Here is a 20,111-nt window from a genome sequence, read left to right on the forward strand (position 1 = left end):
GTGGGGGGGTGCATTTTTCTTTTTGCATACCCCCTTTAATTACCATGGGCCGGTTCTGCTCCTCTCAGCCTTCTTTTCTGCAGGCTAAACATGCCCAGCTCTTTAAGCTGCTCCTCATAGGGTTTGTTCTCCAGGCCCTTGATCATTTTAGTCTCCCTCTTCTGGACACATTCCACCTTGTCAACATCTCCCTTCAACTGCAATGCCCAGAATTGGACACAGTATTCCAGGTGTGGTCTGACCAAGGCAGAATAGAGGGGTAGTATGACTACACTGGGTCTAGACACTAGACTCCTATCTATGCAGGACAAAATCCCATTGGCTTATTTTAGCCGCCGATTCACATTGTAGGCTCATGTTTAACTTGTTGTACACGAGAACTCGAAGATCTTTTTCACACATACTGCTGTCGAGCCAGGCGTCCCCCATTCTGTATCTTTGCATTTAATTTTTTCTGCCTAACTCTTTTGCAAACTCTCTGTAACTGCCTTCCTGCACTATTCCCAACCCAGCATGTGTTCTGATTCATTTAATTCCTAAAATTAATTTTATTTTTAATGCAATTTTGCAATGTCAATACACACACAAAAAATACTAACAAAGATCTTTTTAAAAGCAAAGAAAAGTACATGGGGAACCATTGAATAATTATGCCCATGAATGCCACGTGACTATTGCCATACTGCCATAGAAGTGGAAGGGTCTCATTGCAGTAAGGCAGGTGATGGGAGAATAGTGGAATCGAGAGTTATCTATGGATTGAATTCAGTTAAAAGGTATACTGTTCAAGGTACAGGGGAGTTTAGGTCAGCAACCTCTGGGAGGTCAGAATTTGCCCCACTCTTTGTTGCTTTGAATTAATTAGCACACGTGAATAAGCAACAGATGAGGAATGATGGTGGTGATGGTATATGTTTGCTGAGATATAATGTAATGTAGAACAACAGATCGTGGGGTCTAAAATGGCTAAATAATGGTAGGGCAATACTGCCACGGAATAAGGGGTATTCTTGCTTTTATTTAGTGGAAAAGCATGCAGAACTTGGCACAAAAGAATTTTTAAAATGTAATCTCTCCTCCACATCCTCCACCACTAAAAATGCCTCAGACTGCTAGTCTTGGGAGATTCTGTATGATATCGTTGCCATCACTGAAACCTGGTGGGATGAGTCTTATGATTGGAATGTAGTAATAGAAGAGTATAACCTATTGCAGAGAAATAGATAAAATAGGAAAGGAGGAGTAACACATTTCAAGGATGCTCACACCTGTGAAGGCATCCATGTCCTAAGTCCCGAAAGTCGGGGTGAGTGCATAAGGATAATAGTTAAGGGGGAGATAAATAACAGGGATGTCATTGTGGGAAATATACTACAGACTCCCAAGCCAGGCTGAGTATGTGGATGATGCCTTCCTGAGACAAATGAGCAGATATTCAGAAAGGAGAGAACACTACTTTCTTTGAAAAATACTGTGAATTTAGACAACTTTTCATTAAAAGCACAACTAATGGATATATCCCAATAAAAAATAAAGGAAAATAAATTGGATTTGAAAACAAGTTTCAAAATGAATTGGCGATCTGGACTATGAAGCAATTTCTTGCGTTGTTGTTTGCTTTCAAGTCATTTCCAACTTAATAGCGACCCTACGACAACCTATCACAGGGTTTTCTTATCAAGATTTGTTTAACAAGGAGGCTGCCTTTAACTACCTTTGATGCTGACTTGCCCAAGGTCACCCATTGGTTTCCATAACTGAGTGAGGATTTGACTCCCATCCTCCAAAATCATAGTCCAATGCTCAAACCATTGAAACATGTTGGGTCACTAGAATTTGGAGAATGCCTATTTTTACCTGAAGCTATTGATGAACACAGACATTTTCCAAAATCTATATTAGGCCAATCAAAATATCATTTTTCTTCAGAAAAAGTAGTTCTTCAAAAAAACAGAGTGCCAGTTGGTTAAGTAAGAATACTGAAGCCAGCATCACTGTTCCCAACCTTTATTAAACAGCCCATTGCCCTCTGCTAGCCTCCTGGTCTTTCCTAATGGATCCCAACATTGTCAGTTCTCACTATATTGATAAGCAAGTAGACTCAGAGGACATCAATATCCCTCAGAGCCTTCTTCAGCCATAGAGGAGTCTGATTTGTTACTGGTGGAAATGAATCTGCTCCCGTTGGGCAGGAACAGTGCCCACTCCCTTGTTCAAGGGGCTTCATCATCGGCTGCTCTCTTCTTTGTTGCTCTCCCAACCCAGGGTGTCTGTCTGTCGCCACTTTGGATCCACATTGTATCTACTAGCTTCTCATTATTTATTCTCATCAGTGTCTTCGTTGCCTTTCCATGAATCTTGCCGCACATTCCTCATGACTTGCCACCAATATATGGGATTTTGTTCATATGAAGCATGCCACTAGAACTCATACAGTTGGGATTCATCGTACTCAGTCTGGAGCCCATCATCTGGCTGGGATTCACTGTCTGTGTTGTCCTCTGGTGCAGACTCATCCCCTGCCGTGTAGTGAATGATCTTTCTGACAGGGAACACGTGCTTCATAGTACGCACCTCGTAGATGGGATCGGAATCATATTCATCATGGTAAGAAAACTCCGGTGCAGACCTGTACCTGGTAGGCTGTCCATGAATACAGTGCTCCATTCCTTCCCTAATAGCTGATGTGTCCGCAGGTACACCTGCAAGAAAGGATTCACTTCAGATCTTATTCATTTCTTCACTCACTCGATTTATATCCCACCTTTTCCCTCTTCCCCAAAACCAGAACTCAGAGGAGCTCACAGTTCAAAGCAAATATAGTACAATATAGATAAGAGCATACAAAAGATTACAGTGACCAACACACATTTTAGTGCCTCAAATGTTAGACCTGTTTCTTGACCTGGAACCAGTTTCTCACTAACAGCTCTAATTTATGTGATATGGAATATTTGCCATACACCAGTCACCATCTGCTTGCCCATAGAAAATCATGATAACAAATATCAGAACAAATACTAGAACTCATGTGCTCCATCCAATGCAATTTTCTGAATAAGAACCACAAATAACCCCAGGAACATTGTCATTAAAATGTTGTCATTAAAATCTAATTAAACTATCAGTTTATGTTGAATACAATTTAAAACAAACATTAAATGACAAAATTATAAGTGTATTAAAAGACAGTGTAGCCCCTTATTAAAACATCTTTCTTTAATAACATTTAGATTCTGAAAGCCTGTTGCTGATGAAAGGACAAAGATAAAGCCCTTGCAGCCTCTTTCAGAAGAGAGTTCCTGAGTCTAGGTGCAGCCACTGAGAAGACCCTTTCTCAAGTCTGCCACCAAATGTCTCTATGAAGGTGGCAAGAGCAAGAGAATGGTCTCCCCTGATGATCTTAGGGCCCAAGAAAATTTCCAGACTTGGGTCAACAGCAAAATATGAGTCTACCAGATAGACTGGGTCTCTCACAATTACACCGTATCATGGAACAAAAGCATAGATTTCTGTTCTCTCTCAAATACTGGTATGTGAATGGTCCTACTTTGGCTTAACTCCTATAATTCATACTCTTAGATTGGTACCATTTACCACAGCAGGATTTCAGACTGATGGTCTTTCACACACCCCTGACAATTATCACTACAAAGGCCAATGACCAAACCTGTACTAGGCCCAGAGCCAGTCTTACCCAGTACTGGGTAGAGTTGCTTCTGGTGGTAGATGGTAGGAGTGAGTAGTCCAGCTCAGTTTCTCCTTGTTGGGAGATGAACGTCTCAGTGCTCAAGGCAGACTGCGCTGGAACCCCTGAAATCTATGCTTATGCTCTTCCATCTTTAGTGTTGAAATAATATTTCACGGATAATCCAGTTAGCTTCTGGTAGTAGAAAAGGGATGGACTGGCATCTTATCCTTTACCTTAGGCAGAAAAAGTATTGTACTTGCCCTGACTGTAAATCCCCCCCCCAATCTATGAGGCCTGCTTAGCTTCCAAGATCAGGTGCAATCTGCATCCTTCAAGGTACTTGTATTTTCCTCTCTGTATGATAAACTCCACTGTGAAATTAATGGAAAATAAGTTTAGTAGAAGCAGTTGGTCCCAGGTTTAATATTCAGTGTTTGGAAAGGCTACTTGCTGAACCCCTTGAAGGCTGCTGCCAGTCAGTGCTGAGCTAAATACTGTGTCGTGTTAAGGAAGTTTACGCATCAGAGAAGAATTTAAGCATCAGAAGATGATGGACGTATACTAGACTCAAGTCAGCTATAACATCCAGGATCCTTCTTATAGCAGCAAGTGAAGCCAAGGGCCCTGAATCCTCTTTTCACCACAAAACATGCACTGTCCAGATAATCCAACATAAGAGTTTATTAAAGCAGAGTATGATAAAAGCTAGATATATGAAAAGCAAGCAAATATAAAAAAAAGGGAATCCAAGTTCAAAGGGTTATGTCCATAAAAGACAAAAGTCCAAAATCTCTTTGGAGAAAGTCTCCAAAACAATTAATAATAATAATAACTTTATTTTTATATCCCGCCACCATCTCCCCTCAGGGACTCGGAGCAGCTTACATGGGACAAAGCCCGACAACACAATTGAAATAAAACGAACAAAAAAGAACAAAAAATACATAATACACAATTCACAGTATAAAAATAGGATAAAACAGCAATATAGTATAAAACATCTATATTATAACAATGAATAATAATATCAACTGGCAACCAGGCACAATTACACTAAGATATGCAAAGGTACATAAATCCAAGGTAGGCAAACTATGCCTTTCAAAGATAAGGTACATAGATCCAAGGCAGGCAAAACTATGCTTCACATGACCAGAATGCAGGAACAGATTGAAAACTTGGTTACATGAATTCCAAGGCCCATGATACTGAGAGCTCTGTACCTGAACACAGCGTGGCTCTCACAGTGATTATACCAACATGAACCACTTTTTAAAAGCCAAAATCACTCCCATAAGGTCATTTCGTTTGCACCTGCTTTCTTATCTCTAAGTCACTTAGAGATGCAAGTCCTTAATTGCAAGCCATGTTGTCTCAGCTCATCTCTTTGACCTTGACAAGCATTCATCTCCCCCATTTCCCTCAGACTACCCCTCTGGCAGGTTCCCATGGGAATGAATCTCGCCTTTGCCGTTCTCTTGGGAACTGCCAGGAGATTCCAAAACATCTCTCTCTGAGCCCCCTGAATCTCTCCCAGTCTCTCCCTCCTCATCTTCTGAACACTCAAAATCTGATCAGGCTACAACAGACAGTATAAAATTCATGAACTTGCTGAGGTATATATTAAGGTATACAAACATCCTTGGCCAGCCCTGATGGGTCTGTGATCACAGGACCTGTGGAGTATGTTTTAGAGAGAGGTTTCCAATGCTTGGTAGATATAAGGATAGACTTCTCCCATCCAGATAGATAACACCCCTACCTCAAATGTGCCACAAAGTGGACTGAGCTGGGAGCGTAGCATCTTTCAAGACCCCTGCTGAGTCAAAGCACCACACGAGTCTTTAGGTTTCTCTTCCTTACCATTAACAAGAACAGATGTAAGCTCCCCATCCTCTTCAATTTCCACTCGGTCCTCTCCATCTGCAACAATTCTGAAAAGAGTTAATATTGTATAGTTTATATAATATGTGGGGGGAGAAAATGAAACTCCTGGGTACCCAAACACCATTCTATCATCAGTTGGCTGTGAGAAGAATTAAACTTCATAGAGACAAACAATGGGTTTTAATATTGGGCACAACAGTCTTAAGAGTGACTCTGAAGGAGAAAAGGCCTGGATTTCTTGCTTCATTCCAAATCGTGTCAACTTATGCTGGGCATCATAATAAAGTATGGAAACAGGAGTCACTACACGTTACAGCCCATCAGATCTAGTCATTCAAAATTCACTTGACAGAAGAGAACCCCCCCCCCCCCTTCCAGGCCAGGTTGGCATGGTTGACTAAGCCATGTCAAGCTTATCTATGGCTCCAACTAATCCAAAGACAGCTCCTTTTCACTCCTTTCTAGCCCCACTCTATTCTTTGCCCTTTTTTCTTTATCATAGCTTTGTGGAACTGGCAACTTTGCCATTAAAATGAATCACAGGTTGTGTGTTATGTGTATGAAAAAGAGAGAAATTGAGCATTTGTGGCCTTCTCCTGCTCTTTGGAGATCTCCTTATGAAATCTTAGGGATCAAGGCATTCAAAATCATGCGTAGTTGAATCCAATACCTTCTTTCCTATGGGTTTCCCCAGCAGATGGAAGAGGATACATGGTAGATCAGGCAACAGGCAGGCTGGCAAGTAATGAAATCCATCACCCTATGGTGGGCCAAAGCTCTAACACCTATAACCAGTAAAGTTATGGGCATTTCAAATCCTAAAGGTGTATGTATGCTTTGCCTGTATGATCCCTCTTGACATAGCCCCTTCCTTTCATTGCTGCCTCAGAAAACACACTTTAAGTCAATGGGAAAATTGACTAACTTACACAAATAATACCAAACACATATACCAGTGAGGGATCCATATCTGAATGCCAAAATCACCAGCCTTTGAAGCTGTGACAAAGAAAGATGAAGAAAAGGGTGGAGTAGTGGTAATAAGGTGAGAAAGAGATAACTTTGGATTAGTTGGATCTATTTTTTAAATGTGTGAACTTTAGTGTAGACTCATAGAATCATAGAATAGTAGAGCTGGAAGAGACCTCATGGGCCATCCAGTCCAACCCCCCGCTAAGAAGCAGGAAATAACATTCAAAGCACCCCCGACAGATGGCCATCCAGCCTCTGCTTAAAAGCCTCCAAAGAAGGAGCCTCCACCACAGTCTGGGGGAGAGAGTTCCACTGCCAAACAGCCCTCACAGTGAGGAAGTTCTTCCTGATGTTCAGGTGGAATCTCCTTTCCTGTAGTTTGAAGCCATTGTTCCGCGTCCTAGTCTGCAGGGCAGCAGAAAACAAGCTTGCTCCCTCCTCCATGTGACTTCCCCTCACATCTTGATACATGGCTATCATGTCTCCTCTCAGCCTTCTCTTCTGCAGGCTAAACATGCCCAGCTCTTTAAGCCGCTCCTCATAGGGCTTGTTCTCCAGACACTCCAGTGTGAGTGTTGTTCTTTATTTACTGTCCTGTTTTTAAAATACTAGTAGCCAGATTTTGTTCATTTTTATGTTTCCTCCTTTTTGTTGAAATTGTCCATATGCTTGTGACTTCTCTGTGTGGTCTGACATGGTAGTTGTCAGAAATCAAGCTACCAGTATTTTAAAACTACAAGTATTTAAAAACTCTAAAATCAGAACAGTAAATAAATAACAACACTCAAAAACAGGAGAATTCCAGACATGAAACAATTAGGGCCAGCTAATCACCTTCTAACTTAGGATTCCCCAGGCAGAAAGCAGCCAGACCTTGAAGCTGCAACACTATTAAATGCTAATCAAGGTGGCCAGTTACAACATTCACACCTGCCTCAAGCAGACAAGCGTTCTTTCTCCCACTCTGGACTTGCCACAGATATATAAACCCCACTTGTCTAGTTTAACAACAGACCTCACAACCTCTGAAGATGCCTGCCATACATACAGGCGAACTGTCAGGAGAACATGCTTCTGGAACATGGCCACACAGCCCGGAAAACTCAAAGCAGCCCAGTGATTCCGGCCTTGAAAGCCTTCGACAACACAGCAGTATCACTATTTTGGAGTCTGGAAAAAATACACTGTGTCGTCAAAGGCTTTCATGGCCGGAGTCACTGAATTGCTGTAGGTTTTTTTGGGCTGTATGGCCATGTTCCAGAGGCATTCTCTCCTGACGTTTCACCCACATCTATGGCAAGCATCCTCAGAGGTTGAGGTCTGTTGGAGACTGGGGAAGAACTTACAGCCTGAAAAACCTACAGCAATCCAAAAAAATACATTGCTTTCTCAAAATGTTAATTGTTTCCCCTCCCCATTAGTGTTTCTTTGTATTGACTCTTTTATTTTTTTTATTTTTAGTGATTTGTTTGGGGGGGGGGAGGGCAAAATACTGTTTGCTTACTCTTGAAAATTACCTGGGGCCGGCCCTGTGAGTTAGGTTTTTTCCTTATTCACAATGTCTTGAATCAATCTGCCTAGAGAATCTGAAAATCTGCACACTTTTTTGACATTTTAATTGGCTTAGTGAACACATTGCCCCAATATAGATTCTGGAAAAATTACTGTGGTAATAATGGTCAATGATGCCTGATAAGAATACTGCATTCTCCAAATTCCTATGAACCAAAATGGTATAGCGGCTTGAATGTTGGATTACCAATCTGGAGACCAAAGTTCAAATCCCACCGAGCCATGGAAACTGATGGGTTACTTTGGGCAAGTCACACACTCTCAGTCTTAGAAAGGGACAAGGCAATCCTCCCTCTGAAAAAACCTTACCGAGAAAACTCAATGAGTCAGAAATGACTTCAAGGCAAACAAGAACAAAGCAGTTCTCCATATTGATTCATGGTCCATATTGACAATATATTTTGGAGCTGTGAAAAGTTTCCTAAATAGTTTTTGAAGGAACAATTACTGCTGTTACTATTACAATACAAATGGGAAGGATGCATGGAGGTTGGGGATTCTAGAAAATCTTTCAAGACTGATTTATTTCAGCATGTGCTTTGATTTATTTCAACATGCTTCTTTAGAGGCACTGATGGATGTCGTTTTAAAATACATAGTTACAGTTATATAACAGGCAATAACATCTGTGACTTTTTGTCACATGCGACCTTGTCACACAGACCACCAGAATAGCCACGTGGCTTCACCCCATTGCTTCCTGCACAACATGGGAAGCCTCCCGTGTTGCTGCCATGGCAGCATACACTGGCTCCACTCTAGATGACCCATGGAACCCCACTGGAATCATAGAATCATAGAGTTGGAAGAGACCTCATGGGCCATCTAGTCCAACTTCCTGCCAAAAAGCAGTTCTTCTGCAATCGTGAGATGGGAGCTGGTGTGCTCCATGGATCATCTAGGTCTCAACCGTTGAGGTCCTTAGTTTTGGAACTTGAAAGCTCATCTCAGTGGGAAAGCCTGGCTTGAAAACAAGTATTATTTAGCATGGATGATGTCAGCCAACATTTGAAAACACCCACACCATGGAAGGAATTTTGCCAGGGGAAGTACTGTCCACAAAGGAAGGAGGATTAATCCAGAATAGCAATACCATGAATTGCGTTTCCAATTTAATTCATTTCCCTCCCACTTTTGTTCCATAACATGCCTTCTTGTCTTTCATTACATTTACATTTCCCAAAGTTTTATTGACCCTATTCATGTCTCTTTAACAACACCTCAACAAATTGAAGTTAAATGTCAGGTTGTTGATAAAAACATTCTAAGGAAGCCATGCTGCTTTTTAATAGGTGCTTGTTATTGTTATAATGATTGTTATTGTGATTCAGCCATGTCTCTCTCTAGCACAGTGGTTCTCAACCTGTGGGTCCCCAGATGTTTTCGCCTTCAACTCCCAGAAATCCTAACAGCTGGTAAACTGGCTGGGATTTCAACCTGGGGACCCACAGGTTGAGAACCACTGCTCTAGCATATACTGAGCCCACACTCAGCTCACCTTTTGGTGGTGACTTGTTTGCCGTTGATGATATTGGTCGATGAAGAGTAGAACCGGAAACCGTTTCCTCCACTGGCACAAGCACCAAAGGGCATGGCCTCTCCTAAAAAACAACATCAGGAAAGGACTGCAATGGTTCAGTGGCAGAGAAACTATTTCTCTTGGAGGTGAAAAAAGCCCCAGGTTTACTCCCTGAAATCTCCACGCAGGACTCATGGAGGAATCTCCTAACTGAAATCCTGGTGGCTGCTGGCAATCAGTATTGACAGTACTGAACTAGATGGATGGATTTCTGTGCTCCAAAGATTGCTCAGACAGGGCTCAGTTTCTTGGGATACAAGTTATAGCATACACATACCCCTTTTCGTTCCTTTCCACACAGCTGTATAAAATCCACATTTAACTTCATTATACGATAGTGTGGATAATCCAGTTCAAAGCAGATTTTGTGGATTATCTGCCTTGATATTCTGGATTGTATGGCTGTGTGGAAGGGCCCTTAGACTACAATCCTAACTAAATCTAATCTAAATCTAAATCTAATCTAAATCAATAATAAAAATGAAAACCCATTATGTGTGTATGAGGCATGGGTGTCCGCTCACACAGACAGCCTCCAGCCTCCACAAACAGACTATACTTCTCACTCCGGAGAAACCAGCAAGTCACTTCTTTGCACTGACATTGCGGTTACAGCGAGCACCATGAACATGTAGGCCAAACCCTGCCAATGTCCTCCCCAACCACTGCGGCCCACCACCTAAGGAATGCATTCATTTGGGGACTGTTTCATCCTCGATTTTGCTTTTTCTTCCACTACAGGCAGGCACCCCAGGGTTCTCTATTACTATGAAATTTGCATGACCCCGCCTACTGCCCTTTCCTTTCAAATCTGTCTGCATAACAAACAGAGCAGAACTGAGCTGCAACTACATTTACTGGAGGAGTTTGGGGAATTGACGCCACATAGTGGAAGTTGTAGTTCAGCCCGCACCAAGTCAAAGCACTGTGACTCCTACTGGGGAATTTAAATGAGTTATAGTTCACCTACACCCAGAACACTATAAACCCAAACAATGATGGGTCTGGACCAAACTTGCCATGCATACCTGATATGCCCACATTTCAATACTGGGGGGTTTGGAGAGCAATTGACCTGGACATTTGGAAGTGGTAGCTACTGGGGTTTATAGTTCACCTGCAATTAATGAGCACTACACTCATGATGGACCAGGACCAAACTTGGCACACAGAACCCCCATAACCAACAGAACATATTGGACAAGTTTGGGGAAAAGGAAGTTATAGTTCACCTTGCATCCAGAGAAACAGTGACCCCCACCGACAATGGACCAGGACCACACTTCGCACAGAGAATCCTCATGACCAACTGAACATACTGCAGGTGTTTTTGAGAATGGACCTTTATTTTGGAAGTTGTAGTTCACCTGCATCCAAAGACTACTGAACCCAGCCAATAACGGATCTAGACCAAACTTCAGGGTGATTGTCCTTTGCCTCTGGGAGTTGTAGTTCACAGACTGAACATTGCCTGCTTTACTGACAGATGTTTTGGGGAAATTGTCCCAGAACTCTGGGAGTTGTTGTCATTCATCCCCATCCAGACAGTACTGCACCCAGGCGATGACCAGCCAAGGACACATCTGGACCACACTTGCTACTCAGGCCCCAAAATGGCCAACTTTTCATGCTGGCAGGGTTTGGGGAGGATTGAGCCACGATTCTGGGAATTGTAGTTCACCCACTCCAAACAAAATGCATGACATTCAAAGACAAATAATGCCATTCTCAAATGACCCGAGCACCGCTGGGTCCCCAAGCTAGTATTGCAATAAATTCCAGAGGCAATAAAACGAGGCAGAATTCCCCCTCTGAATTCACCAGTTCAACTGAAGATCCAACCATAAAGAAGATCCAGCATCAGATCTCCCCTCTTGCTACTAGAGATAGAGGTTTTTGTGGTAGCTCGTCATACTAAGGTTAGGACTATACACAGTCTTTTCAGCAGCCTACTGACATTGCCATACCAATGACACAAAATATATTTATTTATTGTGAGTGAAAGTTGGTGCCCATTATTTGGACGTTGGGATTTCTTAACACAAAAGTTTTGATATCTAAAAACATTTAAGGAAAGCTAATCCAACCTAAATACAGCACAATACAAATATTAAAATATGTAACACACAATACTGTGAATGAAATACCCACACTACACACAACAAACTACTACTACAAGCAGGGGAATACAAATGACTTCCACCTTCTCAAGTTGTAGTTATACTCATCAAAAACCATAAACCTCCTCTATAAAAAAGATCTTAATTGCTCATCTAGAATATTATTATTGTTGTTGTTATTGCTGCTGCTGTTATTGGCCACTCAAAGTAGCTAATAATCATCTAAGAGCCCTTCCACACAGCCATACAACCCAGAATATCCAGGTAGAAAATCCTACATCTGCTTTGAACTGGATTATCTGAGTCCACACTGCCATATATTCCAGTTCAAAGCAAATAATGTGGGATTTCATTCAGCTGTGTGGAAGGGGCCTCATTCTCGAACCCTAAAACTGATGTTTCAAGTAGTTGATAACTAAGTCCCAATCTTTCTTAAGATTTGATGCAGATTTGTCTTTAATCAAATTATTAATTTAATCTAGCCCATTTTATTCATGTCGTTTTTGAATACAGGGATTCAAGTTTAATTGTGGAGTTTCTCTTCATTCCTTTAGTGTGTCTTAGCTCTTTTTTATTCATTTAGATCAGGCATGGGCTGTTAGGAATTGTGGGAGTTGAAGTCCAAAACACCTGGAGGGCCAAAGTTTGCCCATGCCTGATTTAGAGTAACAGACTCTATAAGGCACTTCCATGTTTGCTAGTCACATGACTAGATAGAGATATAAATACTGTAATAATACTGTAATAGATAGATACTGTCATTTGATAACTGGAAATTTATACTAGATACTTTCAGGTACACCCACAATCCAAAAAGGTGACACAACTTACCAAAGAAAGGGTCCCGTCCCCCAAAGAAATCCCTGAAGACATCATGGGCACTGCGGAAGTGGAACATGTAGTCAGAACCCATGTTGGACCTGGATGATCCTGTAGGCCTACCTGAAAAAAGGTGAGAGGAAAGTCAGGCATTCAGAATACAGGAAGTTCCCGAGTTATAAACATCTGACTTACAAGCGACTCATATTTAAGAATGGGGAGTGAGACAATCTGACCCTCAGGAGGGAAATTCATTATGGGGAAAGGGTGTCTTGGGTGAAGCTTTCTCACCAATCTTTGTAGAGCACCCTGACACAGTGGTTAAACCCTTGTGCCGGCAGGACTGCTGACTTGAAGGCTGGGTTGCTAACCTGAAGGTTGCTGGTTCGAATCCAACCCGGGGAGAGCACAGGTGAGCTCCCTCTATCAGCTCCATCCCCATGCGGGGACATGAGAGAAGCCTCTCACAAGAATGGTAAAAGCATCAAAACATCCGAGTATCCCCTGGGCAACGTCCTTGCAGACGGCCAATTCTCTCTCACACCAGAAGTGACTTGCAGTTTCTCAAGTCACTCCTGATATGAAAAAAAAAATCCTTGTTTCCACAATAAGCCACATTTTTCAAAATCTAGTGATCACAGGGACAGAAAGCGAGATGAAATCTTCTGAACAGCAGCGCAGATAGCAAAACAAACACCACATGGGGTGTTAACTCTTCCCTATGTTATCCAAAGATAGATAGATAGATAGATAGATAGATAGATAGATAGATAGATAGATAGATAGATAGATAGATAGATGTTTGCATGGATTTACAATTTTAAAATGTACCTGGTCCGACCTACAAACAAATTCAGCTTAGGAAAAAACATATAGCCTATCTTATTTGTAACTTGGGGGGCTGCCTGTATATCAAAATGTGATGGGTATAAAATGGGTGCTGTAAGCTCTATCCTTTTCCCAGCAAACTACCCTGGAAAGCCATCACTTCTAGTCCAAAAAGGTAACTTTTCCAAATGTTGATTCAAGGTAATACAAACAAGGGTACATTCCAGCCAGGTTACACTAGGGCAGAACTAAAAAACTAAAAATGTGGTTTGCTCTGGGAGTAGTGGTGAGGAGTAAAAAGAAGCAAAGGCACAGAAAACAGAACAATAAAAAAGGGACCATGATTCTCAAATGTCGTTCTCATAGAAATGTAGATGGTTCTAGTAAAATCTAGTATGGATTTTTTCATGATGAACTACATTCTGATAAAGCCACCAACAAGTCTCGAGGCATTTCCAAATGACTCATCTATACTTTTAATCAAATATATTATAGTAGTAGTTTTTACTACTATTGATCCGTTGGGAGAAAAAAGTAGGAAAATATTAATAATACTAATACGAATAGCATTGTAATGCTAAAAAATTAAAAAGGAGAAGATAACAGAATGCTCCAATACATAACTGGGATATTTTAAAAACAACAACCCTGAACTACAGCAATAAATGCTGCATGCCTATGTGGAGGAGCCCTCCAGGCAATTTGCACATTTGTTCATAATGATTCTGCAGGATGCACTAGAAAGATTGCTGTTGGGTGGCACCAATAATATGACAGATTCAAAGCATGATGGAAAGAGAACTGGCATTAGAAATACTGCAATCTCCTCACACATTTATGTGGTCTGGAGGAGACCGAAAGAGAAAGTAGAACAAGACTCAGAAATGTGCAGTTTGAGTCTGATTGTGTTGTTGTGACTAAGGGAAAGGTGTCCTACATACCTCTTCCCATGAGTCCTTCCTTGCCATAGCAGTCATAAACATCACGTTTGCTTTCTGAAGGAGAAATAAATAATCAGGTGTTAAAATCTACTCTTTGTATTGCTTTGAAGTAATTGCCAACATGCCTTCCTCTGTGTTTCGAACATTGCATTTAGCTGTTAAGCAAGGGAGTTTGTACTGAAGGAAGAGAAACTTTGACCCCTTTTTCACCACCATACAATCCAGATTATCAAAGCAGATAAATCCGCATTATCTGCTTTGAACTGGATTATCCGAGTCTACACTGCCATATAATCCAGTTCAAAGCAGATAATCTGGATTTTATATGTAAATGTAGAGGGGGCCTAAGGGCCCTTATGCACAGCCATATAATCCAGAATATCAAGGCAGATAATCCACAATATCCGCTTTGAACTGGATTATCTGAGTCCACTCTGTCATATAATCCAGTTCAATGTAGATTTTATACAGCTGTGTGGAAGGAGCCTTAGAGAGGTAGGATAGAAAGGAAAGGGGACTGAATACTTACTGTCTGAGAGTACTTCATACGCTTCTGCAATTTCCTTGAATTTCTGTTCCGCGTATTGCTTGTTGTCAGGGTTTTTATCTGGATGCCACTTCAGAGCTTTCTTCCTGTATCTTTACAATACAACAAAACACAATGAATTACACATTTGCACTCCTTAGACCAGTGGTTCTCAACCTGTGGGTCCCCAGGTGTTTTGGCCTAGAACTCCCAGAAATCTTAGCCAGTTTACCTACCAGCTGTTAGGATTTCTGGAAGTTGGAGGCCAAAACATCTGGGGACCCACAGGTTGAGAACCACTGCCTTAGACCAACAGCTACCAGTAAAGCTGCTAAAACACAGCTGGGGCTCCAATTAGTCAGAGGCATGGCCCCTGAGCCCATGCCTTCTGCCCAAAGCCTCCTCCTTCTCTCCAAATCGGCATGATTGTGGGGTGAATTTTGCCCCCAGATAGTATCAAAACCACATGAGGCATGCTAAAATGTGCTCCTGCTTTATACATTCCCACCAACTTAAAAAAGTCATAGGATCACAGAGCTGGAAAAGACAACAAGGACCTGCCAGAACATTTAATACTTTCTACTTCAGTTTTAAACTGTTCCAAAAGTGGCTAGAAGTGACACACCATCACTTCTGGAAGCATTTTCAACAGGATACTGACAACAGGCAAGATCTGCTTAGGCTCTCTAAGGCCCCTTCTACACTGCCATATAATCCAGATTTTCAAAGCAGATCAGACCCATTGTTTGCTTAGGCCTGGATTATATGAGTCTACACTGCCATATAATCCAGTTTAAAGCAGATAGTCTGGATTTTATATGGCAGTGTAGAAGGTGCCTAAGGAGGAGTGTAAAGAGAGCAGCTGAGCAAGCGTGGCTGATGCCTATGAGGGAGAAAGGATACACAACTGAAGCCAATGGACATTGCAGTCTTTCCTAAATAGTAATGTAATAGTAGCCCTCTACGGGGTATAGATGTTATGCAACTACACAATTCCAATACATAAATGATGTAAGGAACCAATAGGTTTCCAGTTAAATTTTGTATATAGACCATGAACATCAATTGAGACAAAATTATTTTATGCTTTGTGTAAAAGCCAATGAGTACTTTTTTATGGTGCTTGATAAGTACAAAGGACTACTTTTTAAATAAGTGCTTTTAAAATTTGCTGTCTCCCAAACCAAGCCATCATTTGGATTGATCAAAAGGTTTAACTTTATTGAGTTTATTTATAAATTTCAGCTTTACTATACTGTATCAACTGGATGATTCTTTATAACTAGATTCTATAGTGTGACAGTCTAACTTAATACCAAAATGGCATCAGTGAGAAAATACGATGTGATCTACATCTAACACAATGGCCATTTCTTCATTTCCTTCTTGTTTCTCTTTATCTGTGTATATTTGCCTTCAAGTCAACTGTTGACTTATGGTGATCCCATGAACGTTTAGGACTTTTTCATGTAAGGAACACTCAGAGGTATTTTTACCAGTTCTTTCCTCTGAAATATAGCCTGTAAAACCTGCTATTCATTGGTGTCTCCCATCTAAGAACTAAACAGTTTCCAAGATCAGACAGGAACTGGTGCCTTTGGTTATTTAGGCAAGATTTAGGCTACCCTATGCCTCACTAGAAAACATACTTGAGAGGGTTCCTCCAGAACAAGATTTGAATACTTGCAAGAGGCTGTAGGGCAGTGGTTCTCAACCTATGGGTCCCCAGATGTTTTGGCTTTCAACTCCCAGAAATCCTAACAGCTGATAAACTGGCTGGGATTTCTGGGAGTTGTAGGCCAAAACACCTGGGGACCCACAGGTTGCGAACCACTGCTGTAAGGGAAAGAATCTCATTCACCCACTACCAATTATATTTATGGTGACAGTTCCAACAATGAACAAGCCTAAAGACAATGTTCCCCACAGGAAAAAAAAGATAAATAACAGAGATGGAAGGTTAGATATAATCAAACAAGGCCTCACGCTTTTTTAATGTCATCTAAGGAAGCATGTCGAGGGAGTCCCAGAGCTTCATAGTACTCCACCATGATGAGTAGATGTCTTCCGCAGAACAAGTGAGGAGGACGTTGTTTACACAGTAAATGCAACCAGCACTGAGTGTTGCCTTTGGTTGGTACAAACAAGTATTTGGGTTCTCAACTGTGGTTACAGGTGGTCATGGCCATCAACCAGACTGGGCAACCCCATATGGCGAGCAAAAGGCAGTGATTGTGGACAGTTGATCCTATAGCAAACGGAAGAAGACTTATGTTAGGTTGATGTATATTAACACTCCCAAATTTCAAGATAAACAGGGGTAGATAAAATAAGATATTGCTTATTTCTTGGGGGAGGGGGCATTTTTCCTGACAAAAATAAAATGAAGGTATATATTTATAAGGCACAAATAGCTGGCAAATTGGAAATATGCTTTTCAGAAGATTGACTATAGCTCCCTCTTATATGCCACACCTGTTGCCCAGGTGTCCTTCTTTTCCAGGAGTTCAGTTTATAGTTGATGCAAAGTTTGAAAAACTTGGCATGGCGAATTACATGTGTAATTCCAAAAGAGCAAGCATTAGGAGAGAGGGAATTAAGGTATTCCTGATACAGTTACATGGAGCTGGAGAACCTCAGTTCTTCAGATGTTTGGAAATTAAGACCCTCGTCTACACTGCCATATAATGAAGTTTGAAACTGAATTATATGCAATTTAGATGGGGCCTAAAACTCTCATAATCCTTGGACTACACTGACTGATACTGATGGGAATTGGAATCAAACTAATATAAGTCCATAGGTCCCACAGTCCTAGAGTAACAATATCTCCTAGGATTGGATCTAGAGGATATTTTTGGTAGAATTCTTCATGGTGACAACCAATTCCCCTTGTTCTATCATCCATTGCAGTGGTTCTCGGCCTGTAGGTCCCTATATGTTTTGGCCTTCAACTCCCAGGAATCCTAACAGCTGGTGAACTGGCTGGGATTTCTGGGAGTTGTAGGCCAAAACGCTTGGGGACTCAAGGTTAAGAACCACTGATCTATTACATTAGCTAGCAAATATGTGCTGATGATATTTTGATACTTTTAACCCAGAGCAGCCTCAATCACAGCCCAACCCCCTATCTATCTGCTATGTTAGAAATCCCATTATCTCCAACCATTATGGCTGGGAATGATGGGAGTTGCATCCCAGAAAATATTCAGGATGCCATAAAGGAGAAAGCAACCACAGAATTTCAAGACAGGTGTCTGTAATGACTCCCTGGATGAACTCGCCTAAAAATAAATTTGAGGTCGATTTGGAACAAACCAGCTTGTCATTGCCTCCATCTATTTCTGCCAAGGAACAGAGCATCTAGTGCAAGGGTCCTCAAACTAAGGCCCGGGGGCCGGATGCGGCCCTCCAAGATCATTTACCTGCCCCCCGCCCTCAGTTTTATAATATAATATTTTTATATCAGTTTTAATAATATAATATATTGTATATACATATAATATTGATAATAATCTTATGTTATACAATATAATACTAATAGTAATACCATATAATAATATTAATTATATATTACATATTATATAATAGTATAGTGGTATAGTTCAATATAGTAATGTATAATGCTAATATTGTGTTATGCTAATAATACAATATATTGTATGTACATACAGCTGCTCTGAGTCCCCTTCGGGGTGAGAAGGGTGGGATATAAATGTAGTAAATAAATGCAGTAAATAAATAATTAATTTTAGACTTAGGCTCGGCCAAAGTCTGACATGACTTGAAGGCAAACAACAACAACAATCCTAATTAATTTGACTATCTCATTGGCCAGTAGCAGGCCCACACTTTCCATTGAAATCCTAATAGGTTTATGTTGGTTAAAATTGTTTTCATTTTTAAATATTGTATTGTTCTTTCATTGTTGTTGTTGTTGTTGTTGTTGCACTACAAATAAGACATGTGCAGTATGCATAGGAATTTGTTTGTATTTTTTTTTTCAAATGATAATTCAGCCCCTCAACAGTCTGAAGGATTGTGGACCGGCCCTCTGCTTAAAAAGTTTGGGGACCACTGATCTATTGCCTTGAGGATAGCAAAAGGTGTCATTGTTATACAGATGTAAAATCCCCTCAAAAATGGACTAGATGGTCTAAAGTCCCCCAACTCGATCTCTCAAAGACAGAAGCAGGCATACCTTACTGTACAAGGAGAACCTGTCCTGGCTGCATGGTGGGTACAGTTCTGAGGTCTTGCAGGTGTTGGTCCACACCTGCACAGGCACAGTTGCTGCTGCCTGAAGGGAACTTAGGAAGGAAATGGGAAAGGAACTCAGCAACAATCTACCATCCAGTTCCTTTGTTGATGAGCAGCAGCAGCAGCCAATGGGGAGTCCAAGCTGATTATGATGTCACCTCTTGGTATTTTTCACTGGAGAGAGGATAAACCTGTGATTGTCCAGATGTACTATTGTCTTAATCCCTTACCAGTCCCCCTCTAGGTCAGCCTAGAGGGGAACTGGAGTCCCACAACATCTGGAGAGCTATAGATTCCTCTGTGCTGTTATAAACAAATTAGAAGTCTCCAACAATTCTGAGTGGAAGAGTAGAATTTTTCCCCATGTTACTGTTCTCATATCCAATATATTGATATGTGTAATTACTATGACTACAATGCTTATTCCAGAGAGGAGATCATGTGACACCACACGTATGGCTGGTCAACTTGTAGCATCTCACAATATTGACTATTCTGGCTATGGCTAATGAGCCTTTCAGTCCAACAAAATATCAGGGCCATTTGATTTTCATTCCAGGTTTAGCTGATTAAAACAAAAACACTATTGGGATGACCTAAATTGATGCTTTTGAATAATTTGAAAGGTGAATTAATTTTTTATTTTTAAATGTTTAATACAAATAGTTATGAAATCTACAGGTGGCAAGTGTCACATTAAAAGACATTTTGCCATCATCTCTACATATTCCAGCGTGACATCACCACATGTGATTTTGCTATTAGTCTGTCAATTTTCACCAAGTCATGGTTTGTGGATCTCCTTAAGATGAAAATAACATCGACTACCTCTAAAGGTTCACATATTTGTAAACTTAGTCATAGGAAACTGCCTCAAATTAAATGAAATCAACCAAGTGGTGTTTGTAGAAGTTAT

General features: G+C 41.0%; 1 protein-coding gene across 1 annotated transcript; it reads right to left on the reverse strand.

Moving 5' to 3' along the window:
* Window positions 1–1,991: 1,991 nt before the first annotated feature.
* On the reverse strand, window positions 1,992–19,294 carry LOC100563061 (dnaJ homolog subfamily B member 6). Its single transcript, XM_062967263.1, has 8 exons — window positions 19,137–19,294; window positions 16,922–17,183; window positions 14,939–15,048; window positions 14,410–14,463; window positions 12,653–12,763; window positions 9,621–9,723; window positions 5,555–5,625; window positions 1,992–2,702 (listed from the first exon to the last, which is right to left on the reverse strand). The coding sequence occupies exons 2-8, from the start codon at window positions 16,984–16,986 to the stop codon at window positions 2,422–2,424; spliced, it is 795 nt and encodes a 264-aa protein (XP_062823333.1). The 5' UTR covers window positions 16,987–17,183; window positions 19,137–19,294; the 3' UTR covers window positions 1,992–2,421.
* Window positions 19,295–20,111: the final 817 nt, after the last annotated feature.

Source organism: Anolis carolinensis, chromosome 1 (genome assembly GCF_035594765.1).
Source record: "Anolis carolinensis isolate JA03-04 chromosome 1, rAnoCar3.1.pri, whole genome shotgun sequence".
NCBI lineage: Eukaryota > Metazoa > Chordata > Lepidosauria > Squamata > Dactyloidae > Anolis > Anolis carolinensis.